At 32.4% G+C, this 27,734-nt stretch overlaps 1 protein-coding gene across 2 annotated transcripts in view; it reads right to left on the reverse strand.

The window, feature by feature from the left end:
- The window catches only part of LOC145269289 (ATP-dependent DNA/RNA helicase DHX36-like), a 180,114-nt gene that overhangs the window by 104,538 nt on the left and 47,842 nt on the right, over positions 1-27,734 (reverse strand). For both annotated transcript variants that reach the window (XM_080124973.1, XM_080124974.1), the window contains exons 9-14: positions 20,252-20,326; positions 18,049-18,215; positions 15,056-15,137; positions 13,333-13,455; positions 11,976-12,078; positions 1,504-1,591 (exon numbers count right to left, since the gene is read on the reverse strand). In XM_080124973.1, coding sequence (XP_079981099.1) covers positions 1,504-1,591; positions 11,976-12,078; positions 13,333-13,455; positions 15,056-15,137; positions 18,049-18,215; positions 20,252-20,326 — 638 coding nt within the window. The remainder of the gene's footprint in view (positions 1-1,503; positions 1,592-11,975; positions 12,079-13,332; positions 13,456-15,055; positions 15,138-18,048; positions 18,216-20,251; positions 20,327-27,734) is intronic.

Below are 27,734 nucleotides of genomic sequence, written 5' to 3' on the forward strand. Positions count from 1 at the left end.
TGTCTGTAGCATTTGACTTTGATGTTTTCAAATAATTTTAGTTTCAATATTTCTTTAGTTTGTTCTTCGTTATGGGTTTCTATTAGTAGGCTGCCGTTAAATTGTTTTTTAATAGACTTTGGTTTTAGAGTTTTAAGATTTTTTTCAATTTTAAAAGGTGATAGTTTGCTCAAAGGAGTTTCCTCCATTGATTCTATTACTACGAATGTTGAGTTCCTTGGTTTTATCGTCTCTTCGTCAGAGCTACTGATGTCAGAGACATCAGAGTGGGTTCTCTTTGGGTGGTTGGGTGGTTTTTGGGAGGAATAAGCCATATATTTTGCTTTCTTTTTTCGTCATCTTTGTTCCCCACCCACCTCGGAGTCCTATTTGGGAAGAGCCTGGGGGGAAACCCATTCGCCCAGCCTCTACAGGGATACAATGATGATATAACCGACTTTGGTGGTATCATAATGATTATCTGTTCTCTCTTGATATTGCTATGGGATCTGTAGCAATCCTGAGGGGTTTACAGCCTCGTCATCGATATTCACACCTAATCGATTGACCCTCAGCCACCGCTTTCCATCATATATTAGGGAGTAGGGTTATTTGTGGGAGAGGGGGGATGTGTTGTATTAGTAGTGAGTTTTTGGAATGGGCAATATATGGTGGGGCTTGGCGTGACTGGCCGATTGGTCGGATCGGGCCTCTCCGACCGCCCGTCTAATCGAAGTAAGGGCCAAAGTAATGTGTTGCGGTGCCTAAACTTCTATGTATCCTGGTTTAGGTTCGCTCAATCACCAGGATCACGTCCTAAGACTTTACGGGTAGCAACCCACGGCTAACTGGTTGCCCCATTGAGGGATTTTTACCCTCTGCAGGGGGGCAGTCGGTTTGTTCTCATGCCCTACCGACAGGGCAAAAAATAAATAAATAAATAGATAATTTAATAGAATATATTTGTTTTCTTTTTCTTTCTTTTTTTGTTGTTTCTTTTCCTTTTTAAAATCTGTTTCTATTTAACCCATAGTTGGGACCCTAACAGGTACTACCACTCCGGGTCAGGGTGGACCTGGAAGCAATGACAATTAAGAGGTGGCTCCACACTCCCCAAGCCCGTAGCTGTAAGTTTGTTGGAGCACATTCCATGAAAGTTCTTGTAAAACAAGCACAGTACAATAGGACAGGGTTTGTAACTTGGCAGAGTGTGGGATATATTAGGTTAGAAACTTTTCAAGAAAGTGCACCAGGCATTGTGAGAGGTATGCCTAACTAATGACTTATAAGAGAATCAGCATAAGCAGATAATCACAACTATTAAATTTCATGTACCTAAATTACAGTTAACACGTAGGTACATTTTGCATATTAATTTAGCTAAACAGTCACTATTATCAAATGTGTTTGATTCTTCTTGAGCACAAAAAAAAATTTCTAAGAAATTTTAATCAATTTTCTTTTTCATTTAAAAAAAAAGAAAATGTTAGAAACAAAATTAAAACAAAATAATGTTCAACATACTCTGACTAAAAAGTTCATTTTTTAATAAAAGGTCGTTCACTTTCCGAATATCTTCCCAGCCAGTTAAGAACACAAGAATGGCTCCATCCTACAATGATGAGAAAATTTTGATTAGATTTACAAATCATGAAAAACGTGAATGACATAAAATGATTTTGAAAATAGGAAATGTCTGACTGATATGTGTGAAAGAAAGAGATATAATGCTTTTACAGAGTCTCCTCCCCACAAATAAAATTGGAAATAGATGTTAAAAAATGTTATTTTCTTAAATTATTTTCTATCCTCACTTTCACATTGAAAATTATTTTTGTAAAGTAGCAAACTAAGAAATCACTTGTTTTTCAGATACATATTTTTTTTTAATTAGGATGTGGAGCTGTATATGGCACGACCATAATTTGGACGAGGAGTTTTGGCTAAATTCTGTTGCGATTATGTTTGTAATTTCCTTCTTATCTATTGGCTTGTCCTCCATTTTGTGTGCTTCTCAAGGTTTTTTCCTAAGTTATCTTATTATTTCTCAGTTTTTTTTTTGGTGAAGCATTATTATTTAGTTTGGAGATATAGTTTTGTCAGGTTTTTTTTTTGTTGAAGCATTATTTAGTTTGGAGATATAGTTTTGTCAGGTTTTTTTTTGGTGAAACATTATTATTTAGTTTGGAGATATAGTTTTGTCAGGTTTTTTTTTTGGTGAAGTATTATTATTTAGTTTGGAGATATAGTTTTGTCAGGTTTTTTTTGGGTTGAAGCATTATTATTTAGTTTGGAGATATAGTTTTGTCAGGTTATTTTTGTTGAAGCATTATTATTTAGTTTGGAGATATAGTTTTGTCAGGTTTTTTTTTGATGAAGCATTATAATTTAGTTTGGAGATATAGTTTTGTCAGGTTTTTTTTTTGGTGAAACATTATTATTTAGTTTGGAGATATAGTTTTGTCAGGTTTTTTTTTGGTTGAAGCATTATTATTTAGTTTGGAGATATAGTTTTGTCAGGTTTTTTTTTGATGAAGCATTATTATTTAGTTTGGAGATATAGTTTTGTCAGGTTTTCTTTTTTGGTGAAGCATTATTATTTAGTTTGGAGATATAGTTTTGTCAGGTTTTTTTTTTTGATGAAGCATTATTATTTAGTTTGGAGATATAGTTTTGTCAGGTTTTTTTTTTTGGTGAAGCATTATTATTTAGTTTGGAGATATAGTTTTGTCAGGTTTTTTTTTGTTGAAGCATTATTATTTAGTTTGGAGATATAGTTTTGTCAGTTTTTTTTTTGGTGACGCATTATTTTTAAGTTTGGAGATATAGTTTTGTCAGGTTTTTTTTTGGTGAGCATTATTATTTAGTTTGGAGATATAGTTCTGTCAAGTTTTTTTTGGTGAAACATTATTATTTAGTTTGGAGATATAGTTTTGTCAGTTTTTTTTTTGTGAAGCATTATTATTTAGTTTGGAGATATAGTTTTGTCAAGTTTTTTTTTGGTGAAACATTATTATTTAGTTTGGAGATATAGTTTTGTCAGTTTTTTTTGGTGAAGCATTATTATTTAGTTTGGAGATATAGTTTTGTCAGGTTTTTTTTTTTGGTGAAACATTATTATTTAGTTTGGAGATATAGTTTTGTCAGTTTTTTTTTGGTGAAACATTATTATTTAGTTTGGAGATATAGTTTTGTCAGTTTTTTTTTTTGGTGAAACATTATTATTTAGTTTGGAGATATAGTTTTGTCAGGTTTTTTTTTTGGTTAAACATTATTATTTAGTTTGGAGATATAGTTTTGTCAAGATTTTTTTGGTGAAGCATTATTATTTAGTTTGGAGATATAGTTTTGTCAGGTTTCTTTTTTTGGTGAAGCATTATTATTTAGTTTGGAGATATAGTTTTGTCAGGGTTTCTTTTGGTGAAGCATTATTACTTAGTTTGGAGATATAGTTTTGTCAGTTTTTTTTGTGAAGCATTATTATTTAGTTTCTTTTTTTTTATGATATAGTGATCTTTTGCTCAGGCTTGTTGATATTTTTGGAGGTTGGTTTTTGTGGGATGTTATTTGAAGGATTTTAGCATTTTTTTCTTGTTTATTGCTTCTTTGCATTCTATTGTGAACCATGGCGTTGATTTTGTGTGGTTTAGTGGAAGATTTGCGGATTGTTTTTGTTGCTATTTCATTTAGTATACTGGTAAAATTTGTTCTAGTCTGTAGTTCTTATTCTTGATGTAGAGCAGGATTTGTCTTTTTGGATTTTTTAAAAATTAGTTTTCAGCTTGTTTGGGGAGAGGCTTGGTTCTTTTCTTTTCTGAGGTGTGTTTGTTCATTCAATTTTGGGATGTTAGTAATGTTTTTATTTTTAATTGAGTTTGTTACGAAGGTTGATTCAATGATCTTTCTGGCTTTGGTGAAGTTTGTTTTTTGTATATTTTATTTAATTTGTTTTTTCTTTGATCTAGTTTTGGCAGAGAGGTGAGCATGCTGGGTGATTTTCACCAAGGTTTATACATTTTATTTCCTTGATATTCTGCTTCCCGGTGCTCATTGCTGCCACATTTTTTGCAGACTGCTTTTCTGCTGTAGTAATTGGCAAATCTTTGGCAGTTAACACAGCAAAATAATCTAGAGATATAAGTTTCTACTATTATGTTGATATGTCCAATTTTGATTTCAGTCGTGGGTTGAGAGTTTTGAAGGTTAATATATATATATATATATATATATATATATATATGTGTGTGTGTGTGTGTGTTTATTGTTTGTTCATTTCTTTTTATTCTAATTCTTTTACCATCAATGATTTTTTGTTTTTTTTTGACTTGTTTTAATTACTTCAGTGGATATAGATGCATGTGACAGTTTAATTTATTTCCTTGACCCTGGCAAGGCTTAAGAGGTTTGTTGTCAGTAGCATTTGATTTCACTATCTGATTGACCCTTGCTATGGCCTTCTAATATCAGGATGTTTTTTTAAATTTTTGTTTTGAGTGTTTGGAGTATGAGTATTATATGAGTATGAGTATTATATGAGTATGAGTATTATATGAGTATGAGTATTATATGAGTATGAGTATTATATGAGTATGAGTATTAGTATCTGTTTTTGTTTGAGGTGATGGTTAGGGCTTGTCATGACTAGCTGATTGATCCAATCAGGTCTCTCCAACCGCTCATCAAGCGAAATTAAAGACCAAAGTGGAATGTTGCAGACCCATAGCGACTTTGCATGAGAATCAGGAGCTGCTCCGCCACCAGAACCCTATTTTAAAGCATTACGGGTTGCCACCTACGCTCAATAGATGGCCCCATTCAGAGACTTCTGCAGGGGGGAAGTCTGTGTATTCTGAAGCTCCACTGACAGGGCCTATGTTTCAGAAGAAAGAGTCCAGGGGTTTGCAGTCAAGTGACAAGGGCAGTAACAGTTTGGGTGATCACTGGTGAGGAACATTGTTAAGCACAAGTCGTAATGATCTCATTCATCCACGGCTTTACCATGCTCTTCAACACCTCCTGGTTTTTCGTTTATTTTTTGTCAAGTGTTAGATTTTGCTGCAACACCTTGTGTGTGTGTGTGTGTACTTCAGAATAAAATCATCCAACAATCAGTTGGTATGGAAACCTGTGATTATAAGATTTACAAGATATTACTGGCAGTAATATTCTATAAGTATTATCCCACCTAAATAAGAATTGCTCGATATACAAGATAGAGCAAATAATTTTTTTTTTTGAGGACCTGGATTTTCTCCAACTGACCTTGTGTCTAACTCTGCCCTCGTTAGGAGGATTCACCACTTATCAAGACTAGAAGACACTCGAGGATAAAGGTTCATGAGTGTACAGTAGTCCACAGGAATCTATTGTAGTAATGGTTAGTAGTGGAAATTTGATAAATTGGATTATTTAAGGGGACGACTCACCAAGTGCTTTTTTTTTTTTTTTTTTTTTTTTTTTTACAAAGGCATCACCACATTATCAAGGCCCAGAGGCCACTCAAGGATAAGGGTTAAAGAGTGTACAGTAGAAGTTGGTCAATATAGTAATCATTAGTAATGAAAATTTGGTAAATTTAATAACTTATATGGAACGGCTCATCAAGAACTTATTTACCTTAGACTTGAACACAACCATATTGTAGTCAGCCGGAAAGCAGGAAAACGGAAGACAATTCCACAGGCGTGCAGTTCTAAGAAAGAAGCTTTGTTCATGGAATCTATGTTTAGGTTTAGGCACAGATAAAGAGTGGGGGAAATTATTGATAGTGTTTACAGCTAGACGAGTGTTTCTTGTGAAAGTTTGGCGAGGGGGGACCATAGATTGAAGCTCAGTTGAACACTTTCCATGAAAATAACGATACATCAGAGACAAACTCGCAACATCTCTTCTGTGAGATAGAGGTTGTAAGGAGGAGAAAAGGACATCTCCTACGAGGCTACGAAGTCTATTTTGAACTCTATCAAGGCAGGACAAGTCCTTTCTAGCAGCTCCTGCCCAGATGTGGCAACAGTATTCCATCCTTGGACGTACCTGGCTCTTATATAGATAGAGAATAGCATCAGCAGTGAGATATCTACTGGATCGATAGAAAGATCCCACCATTTTTCCAGCGGCCTTGGCAACAGATTTGATATACGTGTTCCATTTAAGATCAGGAGTAATGGTCAAGCCCAGAAGCTTGTCAAAACTTGAGGCCTCCTGAAGACGAGAGCCATTCATTTCAATTGATGACAAATGTGGATTAAAATGTTGATGATGTAAAGAGAGAAGCTTGGTTTTAGATGCATTAAAAGTAACCAGCCACTCCTTTCCCCATTGTACTACATGCTCAAGATCAGAGGAGAGAGAATTGGAGAGTACTTGCTCGTTTACTGTCTTAGATGTGGTACCATAAATGGTAGTGTCGTCAGCATAAATGTCTACAAATGATGTAAGGATATGATTTGGAAGATCATTAATGTAGATCAGGAAAAGAGTTGGGCCCAGGATGGATCCCTGAGGGACACCGGCATTAATACTGAGAGCTTCTGATTTTTGCCCCTCAACTACTACTCTTATGAACCTATCAGAAAGAAATGATTTAATAATTGAGAAGACTTTTCCAGCTATACCATAGCTAGCGATCTTATGAAGTAAACCTTTATGCCATACCCTATCAAAGGCTTTAGATATGTCAAGAGCAATTGCCCTAGAAAGATTGCCACCGTCGAGAGATTTGCTAATCCTATGCGATATAACTGTAAGGACATCTGCTGTAGATCTAGCAGAACGGAAACCATATTGAGTGTCACTAAGAAGGTTATTTTTGTTGAGATGTTTGATTACTTCTGTATTTAACACAGATTCTAGCAACTTACTCATGACGCACAGGAGACTTATTGGCCTGTACTGAGAGGGGGATGAGCGATCACCTGAATTCTTAAATACAGGGCATACTGATGAGATTTTCCAGGGAGATGGGAAACTATTCTCCTTAAGACAACGTTTAAACAGTTTTGTAAGTATGGGCGCTAGTTCAGGTTGAAGTTTTTTGAGTACTATAATTGGAATACCATCAGGGCCAGTTGCTTTACTGGAATCAAGGTTTTTGATTAGCTTGGCAACATCACGTACAGATATACGTATATCACATAGCGTGTTTTCTGATACAGGAGGAAATATTGGGGGTTGGCGGTCTTGGTCGCAAAGGGTAGAATTAGCTGCAAAGTTCTTGACAAAGAGTTTGGCTTTGTCTGATGCTGACGAGATTACCTCAGGTCCATTGATAATAGTTGGGATGGAGCACACGCTTCTGTTCAGGATTCTGTTTGCTATTTGCCAAAACTGGTGGGAACCAAGCCGCTGCTCAGCTACTTTGGACTTAACAGATTGAGCATACAACTCTCTTGCGTTCCTTATTACTTTCTTACAATGGTTGCTGGCAGTCCTGAAAACGGCTTTAGTTTCCATACATCTATTACGTTTGAAGCAGTGGAAAAAGTGATTTCTGTGCGCAATGGCAGCAGCACATTCTGGAGAGAACCATGGCTGGCTGTTAGGTTTTTGCTGAAACTTTTTAGAGGGTATGAAATGGTCAATACCTACAATTAACCATTCAGTTAGGTCTAATACTATAGAGGACACATCCTTTTTAAACATGGAATGCAGAGGTAGATCAGATATAAATGTACGGAAGCTATCCCAGTCAGCCTTAGTGTATCGATATACTGTACGATGAAGTGGTACGTCTGGGGACTTATTACATTTCATTTTTATCTTAATTGATACAACAGAGTGGTCGGAAGATCCAAGAGGCGACAGAACAGAAACTGAACATAGTTCAGGGCAAGTTGTGAGAAAAAGGTCTAGTAGGCTCGCATACTGGCCGTCATTATCGGGCACACGGGTAGGTTCCTGAACAATCTGAGTGAGGTCATAGGCAATGGAGAAATCATGACAGAACCTCCCCTCATCATCGGTCTTGTTTGAGTGGGTCAACCATTCGACGTTGTGAACATTGAAGTCTCCACATACGTGAATGTTAGCTGAAGGATAAGTAGAAAGGACTTGGTCAATTTTCTCAGATATGCTTTGAAAGATAGTAACTCCGCTGTTGTGGGGGCGATAGAGAGTAAATATAAATGCAGTAGTGTGAGCTAAAGCAACCCGGAAGCACATATAGGGTAAGTTAGGATCTTCCCTGGAGATGTCCCTCCCACATGGAAAGCTATCTTTAATATAGGCACATATTCCATGCCCATGGCGATCTTGGGGGTCAGATTTAGAAGTTAGAGTATCCTGTAATTGCAAACTCATCTAGGGAAATAGCCTGTCCAATGCCAGTTTCACTTAAAAATAAAAGGTCTGGTTTAGTCTCCTGTAATTGGGTTTCAACCTCTGGAAGGTTAGAACGTAGACCCCTGATGTTGGAGAAGGAGACATGGTAGTAGGGGTCTACGTTGGAAGTTGGATAACCGGGTTTAATCGTGTATTTTTTCTTGAAACTTGTCATGATGAAATTTTGGAATTTGTGGACTAGGTCGACAGATTTACTTAGAGCAGGACAGAGAGGGGAAACTAAGAGAGAAAAAGAAACGAAGAATTTTTTTTTTTTTTTTGTAGCTAATGATAAGGTAAAGCCGTAACAATTACCCACTAGTATGGCATCGAGAGGCCCCACCAGAAGCTACTGCATGGTCCAGATTCCATTCACCAAATGGCAATACAGCAGCCCCAGTACTTTGCACCTGCTGATAGGACAGCCTCCTTAGTGGTTAATCCAAGGTTCGGGTCCCTGACTATCAGGCGGATAACGTCAGCCCAGACAAAACGTTTACCTCCAGCACCCTTACTAGTGACATGGCTACAAGGATAGACATAGAAACAGAAAATTTCCACCAACTCTGCCAACTGTTCGCGCAAAAATACTGCCAACCTAGAAAACAGCTTTTTCTTCTCCCTTTGTCAGAAAAATCACTCATTTAAAAAATGAGGACTGAGGGACAAATAAGAAGAAGCGAGAGTAACAGGAGCTGCCGATAACACATCCACAATGCGTTTTCTACTCTCCATTAAAAAAAAAAAAAAAAAAAATAAATAAATAAATAAATAAATAAAAAATAAAAAATAACTATTAAGTATTGTACTTAATAAAAGTCCAACGGACCTGTTTAAGGGAAAGTATGGTGATAGATTCCCCTCCCACGCACTAAAAATGAGTACAATTAGGTAATCTATTTTTGCAATCAACTCGGTAGATAAATAAACATTTATGGACGAGAGAAAAAAAAAAAAAAAAAAAAAAAAAAAAGCTAGCATTTAATACAACAGAAATACATAAATTAAATACTGAAATAAAATGTAGTTATTAATATTTGAATCTTAAAATAAAAAGTGCGAATTAGTAGAGAAAAAAATCACTTATCACAACAACGCATTCCGTCTCCAAACTAGTGAAGAATTTAACTTTTAATAGCGTTCAGAAGATTTTTTTTTTTTTTTAAATTAACCGTTAAGAGCAAGCGTGATTTTATTCTGAACTTTAACTAATCACGTTTTAAGCAACTTATGATATAAAACAAAATCGGATGGGGGGGGGGGGTTCTTCCGAAGTTAGTTGGTGACGTTATAAGTAATTGCGAGATAAGATGGGAGCCAGAAATTAGGGGTGGGGGACTGAAAATGATAATATAATGGATTGATTATACAATATTTAAGATCAACTTGGTAGATAAACATTTATGGACGAGAAAAAAAAAAAGAAGCTAGCATTTAATACAACAGAAATACATAAATTAAATACTGAAATAAAATGTAGTTATTAATATTTGAATCTTAAAATAAAAAGTGCGAATTAGTAGAGAAAAAATCACTTATCACAACAACGCATTCCGTCTCCAAACTAGTGAAGAATTTAACTTTTAATAGCGTTCAGAAGATTTTTTTTTTTTTTAAATTAACCGTTAAGAGAAAGCGTGATTTTATTCTGAACTTTAACTAATCACGTTTTAAGCAACTTATGATATAAAACAAAATCGGATGGGGGGGGGGTTCTTCCGAAGTTAGTTGGTGACGTTATAAGTAATTGCGAGATAAGATGGGAGCCAGAAATTAGGGGTGGGGGACTGAAAATGATAATATAATGGATTGATTATACAATATTTAAGATCAACTTGGTAGATAAACATTTATGGACGAGAAAAAAAAAAAAAAAAAAAAAAAAAGAAGCTAGCATTTAATACAACAGAAATACATAAATTAAATACTGAAATAAAATGTAGTTATTAATTGTTTACGTTGGATTTGAAGACTACCAAATTGTAGTCAGTTGGAAAGCAGGAAAATGGAACAGAGTTCCACAGGTGTGCAGTTGTAAGAAAAAAGCTTTGCTCATGGAATCTACATTTAGGTTTAGGCACAGATAAAAAGTGGGAGAAATGATTATTAGTGGTTTCAGCTAGACGAGTGTTTTTTTTGTGAGTATGATGCTTTAATTCATGCATATTTCATATGTATTATTACAGAGCAAATTCTCTATTGATTATTAAATTGGACGCAATATCGTAATGATTTCAAAAGTTGAATAAAACGACTTTGGTGCCATCATCTGAAATCGAAAACAAAACAGTCCGTGCTCCAACGATATTTAACGCTTCAACCACAGTTGTAACGAATAACAAACAAAAAAAAAAACCCTTAAAATTAAGCAACTTCGAGCTAAAAATGTGTATGTACGCATGCTCTATCGTTAGTCAATTTACTCTCACCAATGCCAACAGTTTTTTTGTTTTTGATCCCTTAGCTATTTTTACAGACTAAAAACCTAATCAAAAGGATTCAAATACACTATATATGCAATTTCACGTCAGTAGACCAAATATTCAGAGAAAAGTAGAGACTTTTGGCACATACACCGACAAGGTCACTTGTATATATATATATATATACTTCAGAATAAAATTATCATTTTATTTTATACTCGCTTTTTTTAGCATTTTTTGTCCTTTTCTTTCTTTTCGTTTTTTGTATCACTTCAGTTTCTCTCATTTTGCGTGGCATGTCTGCTAAAGCGGCTTTAATTTTTAATTTTATTAACAATTTGAAAGTCATTTTAGAGTGGAATTTTAAGCTCATGTTCTATGAGTATAAAAATATTAAATGTATCAATTTATATGCTTAGTAATAAACAGATCCACCGGACATATATAAAAAACTTTTTTACCGGACCCATTATATAAACAAAGGAAAATTGCTCTAGGAAAATGCCTAATTCAGATCATTACATTGTGATGTGGATTACTTAAAATACAGTTTGGATCATTTTACCACCCTGCTTTCAAGGACATTCACTTCGGATTTTACCATGCAATTTGGATGTTAACTTTTATATCTTTTTCTTTAACTTCCCTTACTCTATGACTTTTAATTACTCAATCAATTTTTAATTCTGATTTTCCATGTCTCACTGACTTTAGCAAATAAGGTGTAAACCATTATAACTATTTGCTAATATTTGCTCCTCTGAAGAGATGGTAAATATCAAAATCCTATAGGATAAGGAGTTAAAATATTTCTAATGTATCCTTTGTCTTACAAATAATAAAAATCTTTTGCTCTGAAACTCAAACATTTCACGCCATAAATTTTAAAATTCATTGAATGACTAAAAATATACATATATATATATATATATATATATATATACACACACACCCACATTAGGAAAGCTAAGTATTCCATCTACTGCTGATGTTTTTAGTTTGGCACTTCACAAAAACAGGAGTGGTTTATAAATTTCAAGATTTTGAAAGTGATAATGAATTTAAGAAAATTGCATTGTATTTATTTTTGAACATTTATTTGTATTTTATTAAAAAATAATTTCACTTGATAGCAAAACATAACTCAATACTTGGAAATACTATTTATTTATGTATTGATTTATTTATATATATATATATATAAATATATAAATCAATACATAAATAAATCGGGGATGGGACAGTTAAACTTACCTTTTTATGTAAAGATATATATTTAATCAATTCTGCAACAAGGTCAAAATCAATTATTTTCTGATTCATTGTTGCAAGGGATTGACACGTGGATGCTGAGTAGCTGGAAAAAAAAAGATATTTTATCAAAATTGCAAAGAAATAATGAATTCACTGTTCATTATTTTTTGTATTGAATTCAAAAAAAGATTTCATTTAATCATCATGCGAGAAATTCACGCTACATCATAAACTTGTGACACAATGTGTAAATGTGTTCTAAGTGACAACCTTCAAGAGTTCGAAAGTTCAACCCTAACCCAACAGATGATCTACCTGGTTATGGCTGATCTAACAAGAACAATTTATCCTATGGAGGGTTCATTTTTAAATTCCTAAAAACTTTCCAACACTACAACCACTGATCATCACCTTAGTCTTGATAAGCTTCACTTTCAGGCCTTGACTTTGCATGGCATTCCTTCAAGTCTTTAAATTTCATTGTTTTCCAAATAAGCATTAAATCATCAGCATAAAGCATCAAAACAATATGAAAATCTCTTCTAAGACATAAAAAAAAAGCTACAAACTCAGTACAGAACCCTAACAAACTCCTACTTCAGCATTAAAGCTATCACTAAATGTGCTGTTCATTTTAACATGACTCTGAACATCTCTACATTGCTTGAACAATCTTCAACTCATTATTTACCCTTGGTTTATGCAAATCTCACCAGATAACTTCCCTCAACACTGTCAAAAAGGTTTTCCAAATTCACAAAAGCAAAAGTACTTCTCTTATAGATATTTCAACAACACCAGGGATACTTTACTCAGGCATAACACTCAGCACTTGACAAAAGTGAACATGTCTTATGATGAAGAAGCAGTCAAGCACTTTTCATGAAAATACCAATAAAGTATATCGACTAACAACATCTGTAATAAACAGTGGAAATCATACGCATGATTACAAAGTTGATTTTGTCAAATTATACTATGAGTGGTACCTTCCATGATGTGCCAACAGTACTTCATCTTCAGATGGATCTGATTTTTATAAGATATTTAGAGAATTGAAACGGGAATCAGTAAGATCTTGATCACCGATGCTCTTCAAAGTGCATAAATTTTCATAACTCTCTACAAATAATCTCAGTTTAGGAGTAATGGGGAATTTTCATGAATTTGCTGGCCATCTGAACATTAAAAAGATAAGAAAAAAATCAATTGCAGGTTAAATGCTAATGTTTTTAAATATTAGAAGTAATTACAATTATCGCCCTCAGCTAATTTCATGAATTGTGTGAAGAAATAGAATAATCTATGAAATCACATTCTTTAGTTGAATTTGTACAATCATTATTATTATTCTTACTTTCCAACAAGAAATTCTTTGATCCAATTTTGCATCTGTTGTTTTTCCATCTCTTCTTTCCTCTTTTCTCGTTCTTTGCCTCGTATAAACCTGTTGCGCTGTTTTGCCTCAGCTGGTACATAACTGGAAGATAAATGAAAAAACAAACATCAGTTAGTTGTAAAATCCGGACACAATATTTCAGTATCACAACTAAAAATGTGAATAACTGAATACTGAAACAAAAATTTAGAGAATCAAATGTTGACTTGAAGTATTCAAGTTTTAAACATTGTTTTCGGACGTTTTGTATGTATATGTAATCATGTTGAAATAGTGTTTTGTATGTATATGTAATCATGTTGAAATAGTGTTTTGTATGTATATGTAATCATGTTGAAATAGTGTTTTGTATGTATATGTAATCATGTTGAAATAGTGTTTTGTATGTATATGTAATCATGTTGAAATAGTGTTTTGTATGTATATGTAATCATGTTGAAATAGTGTTTTGTATGTATATGTAATCATGTTGAAATAGTGTTTTGTATTTATATATAATCATGTTGAAATAGTGTTTTGTATTTATATATAATCATGTTGAAATAGTGTTTTGTATTTATATGTAATCATGTTGAAATAGTGTTTTGTATTTATATATAATCATGTTGAAATAGTGTTTTGTATGTATATATAATCATGTTGAAATAGTGTTTTGTATTTATATGTAATCATGTTGAAATAGTGTTTTGTATTTATATATAATCATGTTGAAATAGTGTTTTGTATTTATATGTAATCATGTTGAAATAGTGTTTTGTATTTATATATAATCATGTTGAAATAGTGTTTTGTATGTATATATAATCATGTTGAAATAGTGTTTTGTATTTATATGTAATCATGTTGAAATAGTGTTTTGTATTTATATATAATCATGTTGAAATAGTGTTTTGTATTTATATGTAATCATGTTGAAATAGTGTTTTGTATGTATATGTAATCATGTTGAAATAGTGTTTTGTATGTATATGTAATCATGTTGAAATAGTGTTTTGTATTTATATGTAATCATGTTGAAATAGTGTTTTGTATGTATATGTAATCATGTTGAAATAGTGTTTTGTATGTATATGTAATCATGTTGAAATAGTGTTTTGTATGTATATGTAATCATGTTGAAATAGTGTTTTGTATTTATATGTAATCATGTTGAAATAGTGTTTTGTATGTATATGTAATCATGTTGAAATAGTGTTTTGTATTTATATGTAATCATGTTGAAATAGTGTTTTGTATGTATATGTAATCATGCTGAAAAAATATGCATAAATTAATTTTGACAATTACAGCATTTTTTAATTTCAATCATTTGGCGTGATGGTGTCAATATCCATGCTTAAAATCCCAAGGTTTAATTTTCAGAAGTGTTAATATTTTCATATTTTAATGTCAATATTTTGCCTCAATATTTTTAGAAATAAAAATATGAAAGTAACACCATGAAGAAATTTTTAAAAAATAGGAAAGCTCCAAATCGAAATTTTTTTTAATGCTGTTCCATACAAAAGTGTCTAATAAAATGTATATGTTGCTATTTCTTTCAACCCAACTCTCTCATATCATCACTCTTCTCCTCCCACTACTTTTCTAATTATTCGCCCTTCCTCCCACCATCTAAATAATTCATGTAGAGATGAAAAGTGTGCACAGTAACAAGCAAGATTGAGATGTTGATACTCACTTAGTAAATTCAAGTGCATCTTCCAGGTAGAATTCTTTTACAGGATAAGTAAATCCAGGTATATTTATAATCGGACAGTTACCTGCAAACAAAGAAAAAAAGAAACATTAAATTGTCAATGGCGAAAAGAAAATGTTGACCCCCCCCCCCAGCACCAGATGACTTGTAATTTTATTGTTGGTAGAGAACAGCAGAATCCCTCATTCACAAATAGTTGGCTCAATGGATTGTGACGTTTCTCTTTAACAAAGATGCTGGTCTTTTCTTCATTTTCTCTTATTCCATTATTAAAAAAATGAACAACAATCCATTATTTACGATGAGATTTAGTTTAATATTTACAGTCATTTACAGCATATGTATCTAGATAAATTGCATCTTCTTGGCCAACCGTGTGTGCGTAGGTAAGTTTAAGTACTCTAAAAATGTTGAACACCAGGAGAAAGAATTGATCTCACTTCTATATCGTGTACTTTCTCTTCCAATACATGACTGGCTAACTACTGATCAAAAATTCACTTTTCATATTATTAGTATTATTATATCATTAAACTAGCAGGAACTGTGTACCGGTGGTGCACGGTGGAAGTATGCCCCCCTCCCTGTAAAAAACAAAAAAACAAAACAAAAAAACTACAGTTGTTAGTGGAAGCCATTGCCGGCCCAGTATAATAATAGTGGGCACTGGACGAAATGAATGTACCGTGGTGAAGTACTGATGCATTTCATATATTTATATATTGAAGAGTTTGCCTTTCAAATAATCAACTATATTTTCTAATGATTTGTTCCGATAAAAAAAAATTTTTACAGAATTTTATATAAAGAAATATGTAGTGTACATAAAACTGTTAGCAAAAAAATAAGTTAATTTTATTTAATTCAATATTTTTCTTTAGGTATGTCCTTAGGAAAAATTTTAATGTAAAAGTCACAAATATTTGGGAGCTAAACTCTTCAATATATAAATACATATAAAATGAGTCGTTTTTAAACATCACCAATGTACACGCAGTGTGTTTAATAGTAAAAGAACTCAGTTTTGTTGATGTTTTGATTAAGTCGTCGTTGATGAAGATGTCAGCATTGTTTTTTTTTTATGTTTATAGGAAAAATCCTAAAAGTTGCAACTATTTGGGAGCTAAACTCTTCAATATATAAGTACATACAGAATGTGTCGTTTGTACACATCAGCAATGTACACGCAGTGTGTTTAATGGTAAAAGCATTCAGTTTTGTTGATATTTTAACAAAGACGCTGTTGGCATCTACGACGATGAAGGAAAATTTTAAAAGTCGTTAAATCATCGTAGACGACCAAGATGAAAGAGAATCTTATTATTGATAGCCTATTTTAAACTTTGTAAAAGAAAGCAAACAAACGAGTTATTTAACGTTAGTTTAATGATTTTCTTTTGCATCTCACATGTACGTAATGATCTATGCAGTAAATGAACTTGACTCTGGGCCAAAAAATATGTCTCTTATTTATTGCTATATTTTAACGTTAGTAAATGTTCATTTATGAAGCAAATAACTGGATTCTAGAATATGAGAATTTTCAGAGCTCAGCCAATCAGAATGGAAGGAATTTGGCAAGGGAGACTATTATTTATCAATCCAAAACTGGAAAGTGTATGAATGTTATGGTTGGTGTAATCCCAGTGTGGAACATGTAGTATTGGTCCCGATGACAACTGGTAGGAGTGTTAGGACTAAATAGTTAGAGAGAAAAATAGGGACTACTTCCTCTAAAGATGTTGCAATTGTGATGGTGTTGCTCATTGGACACAATGTAGCATTTTATTATCACAACTGAATGTGTGTAAAATGGTGTTCGAAAGCTACATAAGATATTGGCTATTAGGCTAGATGTATTGAATTTATATGTGACATCTGTTGTTGAAAACCTGATATTTTGGTTCAGAGGGGAATTTTATTGTATAGGAGATGTAAATTTCCATCTTCTAGCACTATTTTTATACACTTGCATCCAATATGACTACACACATTAATGTAAGATAGTAAGAAATATGGCAAAAGGGTGCAAATTGCAGATGTAATCACTAAACCTAATTCAATATTAGTGTTCCGATACAAAATCTCTTGTTTTACACACATCTTTCGAAATGAAACAAATGAGGGACTGCCCTATTTGTTTCATTGAAGAACGAGACATTGATATTGTAGAATTTATTTAATTTTCAGATTTTCTTTTTTTTTCTCCTCATAAAATGTTATTTTTTGCCATGTGAACCAGAAAATGTTAAAGAGTGATTGTGTGAATAGTTTGAACAAGACGTTTCAGTGATAGTGAACGTATGCATGAATGTTCTTGCATTCGTAGACAGTCGGCGAAATAAACCCAAGGAAAACATGGTACTGTACTATGATTGATACCAAATATTTTCTTGCTATCTTCCTCTGATCCGTTGAAATATGCAACTGCCAAGAAGTTGGATTCAGTTGTGGAATGAATATGAAATGACATTGTATTTAATACTGTAATGGTTTAGTTTGTTTTTCGATTGTAGACTCTTCTGAGATTTTCATGAATGGCTCCTGAGGAGAGATAAAATCAATTTTTGCTTTTTGGAAGATGGCAACAAAATATTTGGTATAAATCAAAGTACAGTACATGGTACTGTACTTGCAATAACCCTTACCCCTGAGTGGCTTCTGGGCCTTGATAAGTGGTGACCACCGAGTAAAAAAAAAAAAAAAAAATGGAAGTGATAAGAATGAATTGAGAGAAGGAGGGATAAATAAGACCTGGTCAGAGATAGGTTAGTTTGGAAGTCAATTTCTAAAAGCTGTCCAACACATGTCAGCATGTAAAACAGGCGTCGAACTCCCAAATTTTTTCATGAAATTAAAAAAATATAAAATTTTTTTAATCTTTCATCTTGGGGTGGCTTTTATATGAAAGGTATAAATATACAAATAAAAGAAGTTTGAAAAAAAAAAACTTGTAAAAATGACAGAATACTTACCAAAATAATTTGAAAACATTTCAGCATTTAGGGTGGCACTCATTAGAATGACGTGTAAGTTGGGTCGATTTACTAAAATAGATTTTAGGATGATCATAAGGAAGTCTGAGAGTAAATCACGTTCATGGATTTCATCAAGCACGATATGTGATGCGCGAACAAGAAGCCTGGAAAAGACGACATGTATTTGAGGATTATTTGGATGACATTTTTCATCTTTTTTTTTTCGTAACATTTTTGCTGATGTAATCTCAGACCTTATTCAAATGAAGCTTTTCAAACTCTGAGATCTTTAGGTGAAACTTGGAAATGTATACAAAATGCCATATTGATTCCTGACAGAACCAGCACCATTTATCTTGAGGATTAAATAAATGGTTCAGTTTGAAATTCCATGTTTTCTACGTTAGACATAAAGATTACCACGTTCAAAAAGATACAATTAAAGAAAGTCACTTGTTACATCGTTCAAAACATTGTGTGAAAATAAAAAAAATAAGAATAGCAATCAAAATAATACAAATCATCAATTCTTATCGAAAATCTTTTGAAACATTCCTTTCACTAACCCAACGGTAATGTTCTGCTAAAAATAATGTCAGAATTTTCCTGAACTTATTCCATCCATTCCTAAATTTTACAACCACACCAGCACCTCCCTGTTCTCCATTCATATCATCCATTTGTGGACAACCTCAATAGACTTGCCATTCCAATATATACTCTCCACATCAGAGATCTCTGCCATTTCAATGTTGATATTCAAGACTAAAGTCTATTTTTTTAAATAGACTTCATTTAGTCTTAAATAATATTAACATTGGTTATGCAAGAAATGCAATGCAATTACTGGTAGGTAACAAAATTTAAAAAATATAATTTTAAATCCACCACAATGCATTTTTGTTGTAAGGATTAATCCAAAAGTACTGATACAGTTTTTTTTATTTTTGATTAAATTGTTTTATGAAAGTAACTCCAGACAAGGCATGAAGCCAGTTGATGTGAGGAGCTAAAAGTAATGAAAGATAATTATCACTAAAACAGGAGTTGAAAAGATCAAATTTATAGGTAGGAAGATAATTCAATCAATTACTGGAATAGGAACGTATGTTAGAAGTAGGTATCAAAACAACAAAATTGATGAAGACCACTGGACCAACAAGTCAAATGAGCTGAAACAAAAGAAGCAGGGAATAAATCAGAATTCATGCTGCAATAGTACTTATGAAAGAGACCGAGACTCGTAACATCATGTGAGTGAGACCAATCAATTTAGAGATACACTTTTGATCCTTATCAAGAATGCGCACATGGGACAAAGATTCACTAACCGAAACAACAGTACTACATACAAGATCTGATAGAAGATTTATAGAGATAGAGAATAAACTTAGGTGCGAGAAATGTTTGGATTAAGAAAAGTGACTACAAGAATTAGAAAGAACAATGAAACTTCAAGAAAGATTTGAGCAGAAAAAAGATCAAGCTTTAGAGTTGATTTCTTATTGAGAGCAGAGCTATCTTTGAGAATCGCAGGAATAAAAAAAGGTGCCTATGATTGAGAGAACCTAGTCTTAAAGGATTAAATGAAACAAACCATTTCTTAATCCAATGCAAAACTGAACCTAGATCAACTTGTAGATCATTGAGAGATAAGCAAGAATCAACACCAGAATATAGAATGGTATCATCAGTTAGATGTTATTTTTCCGAATAATATTCTCTGGAAGATAATTGATATACTTAAGAAATGTGCATAGAACACTGACATTGATATATAAAAAAAAAAATTAAAATTAAAAAAAAAAGCAAAAATTGATTTTATCTCTCCTCAGGAGCCATTCATGAAAATCTCAGAAGAGTCTACAATCGAAAAACAAACTAAACCATTACAGTATTAAATACAATGTCATTTCATATTCATTCCACAACTGAATCCAACTTCTTGGCAGTTGCATATTTCAACGGATCAGAGGAAGATGGCAACAAAATATTTGGTATGAATCATAGTAGATAATCAAAGAAAAAAAATAATTTTATGTTGAATGAAAAAAAAAAAATTTTTATGTTGAATGAAAAAAAAAAAAATTTTATGTTGAATGAAAAAAAAAAAAATTTTATGTTGAATGAAAAAAAAAAAAAAATTTTATGTTGAATGAAAAAAAATAAAGTCAAAGAATTGCCAAAACCTAATACTTACGGGTCTGATTCAAACCAATTAAGAACAATTCCTGTTGTACAAAATAATACAGAACCATAATCTCTGCAAAGTTCTCTGAAAAAGAAACACTAACAATTAAATCTAGATCAAAAGATTGTTGAATGATAATTATACTGATTGGTCGAATGTTAAACTACTGATATGTTTATGTGCAAATGTATAAAATACATCATCAATCAATTGCAAATGTATAAAATAGTCATCAATCAATTGCAAATGTATAAAATAATCATCAATCAATTGAAAATGTATATAATCATCAATCAATTGCAAATGTATAAAATAATCATCAATTACAAATGTATAAAATAATCATCAATTGAAAATGTATAAAATAATCATCAATTGAAAATGTATAAAATAATCATCAATCAATATCAAAAATATGGCAAATGTATAAAATAATCATCAATCAATTGCAAATGTATAAAATAATCATCAAGCAATTGAAAATGTATAAAATAATCATCAAGCAATTGAAAATGTATAAAATAATCATCAAGCAATTGAAAATGTATAAAATAATCATCAAGCAATTGAAAATGTATAAAATAATCATCAAGCAATTGAAAATGTATAAAATAATCATCAAGCAATTGAAAATGTATAAAATAATCATCAAGCAATTGAAAATGTATAAAATAATCATCAAGCAATTGAAAATGTATAAAATAATCATCAAGCAATTGAAAATGTATAAAATAATCATTAATCAATTGAAAATGTATAAAATAATCATCAATCAATTGAAAATGTATAAAATAATCATCAATCAATTGAAAATGTATAAAATAATCATCAATCAATTGAAAATGTATAAAATAATCATCAATCAATTGAAAATGTATAAAATAATCATCAATCAATTGAAAATGTATAAAATAATCATCAATTAATTGAAAATGTATAAAATAATCATCAATCAATTGCAAATGTATAAAATAATCAGCAATCAATTGAAAATGTATAAAATAATCATCAATTAATTGAAAATGTATAAAATAATCATCAATCAATTGAAAATGTATAAAATAATCATCAATTAATTGAAAATGTATAAAATAATCAGCAATCAATTGCAAATGTATAAAATAATCATCAATCAATTGAAAATGTATAAAATAATCATCAATTAATTGAAAATGTATAAAATAATCATCAATCAATTGAAAATGTATAAAATAATCATCAATCAATTGAAAATGTATAAAATAATCATCAATCAATTGAAAATGTATAAAATAATCATCAATTAATTGAAAATGTATAAAATAATCATCAATCAATTGCAAATGTATAAAATGTATATAATCGTCATGAATAGTGCATGTCCAACAATCTATGAATGATATCCTTAATTCAGAGGAAGATTAAATATTTGTATTATTTGTATTCTTCAGTCTACTGTTCTCATCTTACATGTTGTCCACAAGGACCTGTGGCATCACAATCACACGCACTGGGCAACTCAAATGCCACCCACCCATGGATTTATTAATAAAATGCAGAATCATTTCTGCAATCCAATCATATTTCATACAAATAAAATCCAACCATGAATGCCCAACAGTCTTTGTTTTATCTCGATTCAATAATAAGCAAATCTGTATATGATGTGCAAAATTGTCAAAAACGAACACAATTGCAAAGATTTTAATTGTGCGGCACATGGGGATTGTTTGAGATGCATTACCGTTGAGATGCCTTACAGATAAAGATGCATTATCGTTGAGATGCCTTACAGATAAAGGTGCATTATCGTTGAGATGCCTTACAGATAAAGGTGCATTATCGTTGAGATGCCTTACAGATAAAGGTGCATTATCGTTGAGATGCCTTACAGATAAAGGTGCATTATCGTTGAGATGCCTTACAGATAAAGGTGCATTATCGTTGAGATGCCTTACAGATAAAGGTGCATTATCGTTGAGATGCCTTACAGATAAAGGTGCATTATCGTTGAGATGCCTTACAGATAAAGATGCATTATCGTTGAGATGCCTTACAGATAAAGATGCATTATCGTTGAGATGCCTTACAGATAAAGATGCATTATCGTTGAGATACATTACAGATAAAGGTGCATTATCGTTGAGATGCCTTACAGATAAAGGTGCATTATCGTTGAGATGCCTTACAGATAAAGGTGCATTATCGTTGAGATGCCTTACAGATAAAGATGCATTATCGTTGAGATGCCTTACAGATAAAGATGCATTATCGTTGAGATGCCTTACAGATAAAGGTGCATTATCGTTGAGATGCCTTACAGATAAAGGTGCATTATCGTTGAGATGCCTTACAGATAAAGATGCATTATCGTTGAGATACATTACAGATAAAGATGCATTATCGTTGAGATGCCTTACAGATAAAGGTGCATTATCGTTGAGATGCCTTACAGATAAAGGTGCATTATCGTTGAGATGCCTTACAGATAAAGATGCATTATCGTTGAGATGCCTTACAGATAAAGGTGCATTATTGTTGAGATACATTACAGATAAAGATGCATTATCGTTGAGATACATTACAGATAAAGATGCATTATCGTTGAGATACATTACAGATAAAGGTGCATTATCGTTGAGATACATTACAGATAAAGGTGCATTATCGTTGAGATACATTACAGATAAAGGTGCATTATCGTTGAGATACATTACAGATAAAGATGCATTATCGTTGAGATACATTACAGATAAAGATGCACTATCGTTGAGATACATTACAGATAAAGATGTATTATCGTTGAGATACATTACAGATAAAGATGCACTATCGTTGAGATACATTACAGATAAAGATGCACTATCGTTGAGATACATTACAGATAAAGATGTATTATCGTTGAGATACATTACAGATAAAGATGCATTATCGTTGAGATACATTACAGATAAAGATGCATTATCGTTGAGATACATTACAGATAAAGATGCATTATCGTTGAGATACATTACAGATAAAGATGCATTATCGTTGAGATAATTACAGATAAAGATGCATTATCGTTGAGATACATTACAGATAAAGGTGCATTATCGTTGAGATACATTACAGATAAAGGTGCATTATCGTTGAGATACATTACAGATAAAGGTGCATTATCGTTGAGATACATTACAGATAAAGATGCATTATCGTTGAGATACATTACAGATAAAGATGCACTATCGTTGAGATACATTACAGATAAAGATGTATTATCGTTGTGATACCTTACAGATAAGATGGGGTTGGGATATTAAAGTTTAGTGAGTATGAAGCCTGTTTAGGATCACACATTCTACGAATGACAAACAACAAAAAACATCATTGAATTATTATTGAAACTTGATGGACAAGTCATAGACTGAAGTTTATTTCTACCAAAGTATTGGCTTGTAGATGAATTGTATTGATGATTTCATGGGTGACTTTTTTTGTTCGGAGACGGTCACCTGATATATAGTCAGATCTGATACTACTTACCACTGACTCATCAACTGTGCGGGCCTTAAGCCTGTTGAGAGCCACTGGAAAGGATGGGTTCTACCGTGGTATCAAGGTAAACATGCGTTTATTCATTGGTCCCTTAAAGCAAAGTTTTTATAGAGTTGATTCTCACAGAAATAGGATTTAAAACATACTGTGTTGTGAAAGGTGCAAATCATCACACAAAAGATTTGTTTTATTAGAAATGGATTAAAATATTTCAAATAACTATGAACCTGAAAACATTTGGAAGTTGTAGATGCCATCAAATGACAAAGCTGGGCTATACGAGCACAAAAAAGCACATTAGACTCAAAAGAGAAGTGAAATATTGACAGAGTTTTTTGTTTGGAAGCGTTTCAGACATATCTTGTACATAAGCTAGTTCATTAGAATTCCTGATCCAAATCTCATCAGAACATATGTAATGTTTCTGAATTTTGGAGATAAGGCTTAATTATTTGTATTATTTAGATTCTTTAAACTACTGTTCTCATCTTGAGTATTATTTTCAGTAAAACGTTAAAAGGTTAGAACAACATTGAAAAGCCATAATATGTGGAGAGATTGAAAATTCGAATATGGCTGAGCACATATGATGGGAAAAGGGAGACAATCTACCCTTATAGGATGAAGTAAAAATTATAGATAGAAAAAGAGTGGAAAATAAAATGACACAAAGAAGCAACACAGACGCTCGACAACGGTAACTAAATAGACCCAGTATAGAATGTAACACAATATGGGAACCATTAATCATAAATAGATAAAAATAGATATATATATAGTAATAAATAGTGAAATATATGTATGTCATAATAAATAATAAAATATACATGTATATAGTAATTAACAGTAAAATGTATATGCTAATAAATAATGATATATATATATGTACTAGCAATTCAGCCTGGCTTTGCTCGGGCCCTATGTACTGTTCATAACTTGCCTCTATGCGTGAATACACTTTATGTAAAATTTCAAAAATTGTCTGGGTAATTTGGTACCGAAAAGGTAATTTTTTTTTTCATCTTTGACCCCAATTTTAACCCTGTAACATTTGTTTTCATCTAAAATCAAAATAAAAAGTCTGCCCCATGTCCAAAGTTACCTACATCTAAAATTTGAAGTGTTTAGACCCAAAATTGGCGGAGGAGTTTGGTAGATTCTGCAAAAGTCAACTCTTTCAACTTTGACTCTTTGGCAGTGAAATTTTCGTCTCAAAATTGATTAAAATGCTTGCCACATGTCTGAATATCCGTTTTGTAAAATTTCAAATGTTTAGACCAAAAAATAGCTGAGTAGTTAGCTATAGACTGCTATACAATATACAAATATCTGTGCGTGAGGTCGCCAAGCTAATCAAGAACCTTGATTCCAGTAAAGCAACTGGCCCTGACGGCATTCCAATTATAGTGTTAAAAAAACTTCAACCAGAACTTGCCCTCATATTTACAAAACTGTTTAAGCGTTGCCTTAAGGAGAAATGCTTCCCAACACCCTGGAAAACCTCACCAGTATGCCCTGTATTTAAGAACTCAGGTGATAAGTCATCTCCCTCTCAGTACAGACCAATAAGTCTCCTGTGTGTCATGAGTAAGTTGCTGGAATTCATATTAAATAGAGAAGGAGTCAACCACCTCAACAGAAATAACATTCTTAGTGACATGCAATATGGTTTCTGTTCTGCTAGATCTACAGCAGATGTGCTAAAATCTCATAGGATTAGTGAATCTCTTGACAAAGTCTTCCTTTCTAGGGCAATTGCTCTTGATATATCGAAGGTCTTCGATAAGGTATGGCATAAGGGCCTACTTCACAAGATTTCCAGCTACGGTATAACTGGAAATGTTTTCTCAATTATTAAATCATTTCTCTCTGATAGGTTCATAAGAGTAGTGGTTGATGGGCAGAAATCAAAGGCCCACAGTATTAATACTGTAGTCCCTCAGGGGTCCATCCTGGGCCCAACTCTCTTCCTGATCTACATCAATGATCTCCCAAAACACATACTTAAATCATTCGTTGACATCTATGCTGATGACACGACCATCTATAGCAACATATCAAAGGCCGTAAATGACAAAGTTCTCTCTGATTCTCTCTCCTCTGATCTTGAGCGTGTGGTACAGTGTGGGAAGAGGTGGCTGATTACTTTTAATGAATCTAAAATTAAGCTCCTATCTTTACATCATCAACGCTCTGATCCCCATCTGGCATCAATTGAAATGGATCTTTACTCCTGATCTGAAATGGAGCACGTACATCAAATCTGTTGCTAAGGCTGCTGGAAAAATGGTGGGATCCTCCTATCGATATAGTAGATATATCACTGCTGATGCAATTCTCTATCTATATAAAAACCAAGTGCATCCAAGGATGAAGTACTGCTGCCACATCTGGGCAGGAGCTGCTAAAAACAGCCTATCCTGCCTTGGCAGAGTACAAAATAGACTTCGTGGCTTAGTGGGGGATGCCCTTTTCTCTTCCCTGCAACCTCTCTCCAACAGAAGAGACGTTGTGAGCCTGTCTTTGTTTTATCCTTATTTCCATGGCAAGTGCTCATCTTAGCTATACACATGAAAAAATTGAAATAGCTTGAAATATTTCAATATTGGTATGCATAGAAAGAGCTTGAGCTAAGAAAGAATCTTTTTAAATTTTTAAAATCTGATTAAAATTAAGGAAGTTATGGCTATTTTTGTGCCTCACACGTTTGGATATTTTTCCCTCTTTAAGACCATATGCGTTTTGTCACATTTTTTACACTACTTTTTCAGTAAAAATGTCATATCTTTGTTAAAACACAAGACTAAGAAATGAAATTTACCATATAAGTGTATTTTTGTACAAGGAATCAGAATATGCAACTGAAAATCTCCCAAAGTTTATGGTTTCCAAATAATCTGCAGTAAATGTGCATAAATATGCAGCAATTCCTTAAAAATGCCATGTATCCATAAACAGAAAAGAAGTTGGAGAACTCAAAGTTGAATTGTAATGTGCTTTATGTACAAAAAACTTAAATCTAAACATAAGACCATTTAAAAATGAATATATTGCAATATTTCTTTAGTATTATTGTAGATTAACACCTTCTGTTTAACCCCACTAAACTCCTTCTGACCACCCCTCCAAAATGTGATTCTACCTTTTTAGGAAATTATGTATAAAATGCCATGAAAATGAAAGATAAACAAATTATTTTAGAATTGAATGTAAAATAATTTCCTAATATAGGTCATTCTAGCATTTTAGGGCAGTTAACTGTTTTTTTTTCTATGGGAAAATATGCATGCTTTTTTTTTTTTTTTTTTTAAGATGATTATGTGTAGTTTTAAGAGGGTTTCTATGCAATGAGAGTATGGGGAGGGTTGCCATTCGGACTTTGAATTAATTGTAGGGGCTAAGGAAAATTATGTGTGAACATACTGAAAACTTGACAGAGACAAAGCTAACAAAAACAATATTAGAGGGGGGAGCGGTTAGTTTCACAAAAATTTAATGTAAAATAATTCACCATTTCCTGGCCATTCTAGCATTTTAGGACAGTTAACCAATTTATTTTTATGTGTATTTTTCTTTAAGAAAGGATCTATTTTTTGTTTGTTTGTTTTAGATGCTTGTATGTGGCTTACAGAGGTATTTTGTTGGGGGGGGGGGTCTTGCCACTCGAACTTAGTGCTATTGTTAGGGTTAAAGAGTGTTTTAGGAATACGAACCGTTACTTCATTTTTGTTTTGTTGTCCTAACTGCAAAATGCCGTTTCCATTTCAAATAAATATTTTGCAGAAAGTTATATATATATGTGTGTGTGTGTGTATTCGACAGGTAAATAAGTCAGCAAATGTTATATTTAGTTTTAATTTAATAAGAAACTGCGTTGCGAAATTTCAAAGAAAATTCCATAAATTTGTTGATTTCTATTTTCGAGGTTCAAGGTGTTAATTCCATAGGCCGTTTATACTACGCTGGAGCAGGTTGT

The sequence above is a fragment of the Euprymna scolopes genome, chromosome 45 (genome assembly GCF_053919585.1).
Source record: "Euprymna scolopes isolate OS-2025 chromosome 45, ASM5391958v1, whole genome shotgun sequence".
Classification (NCBI taxonomy): Eukaryota; Metazoa; Mollusca; class Cephalopoda; order Sepiida; family Sepiolidae; genus Euprymna; species Euprymna scolopes.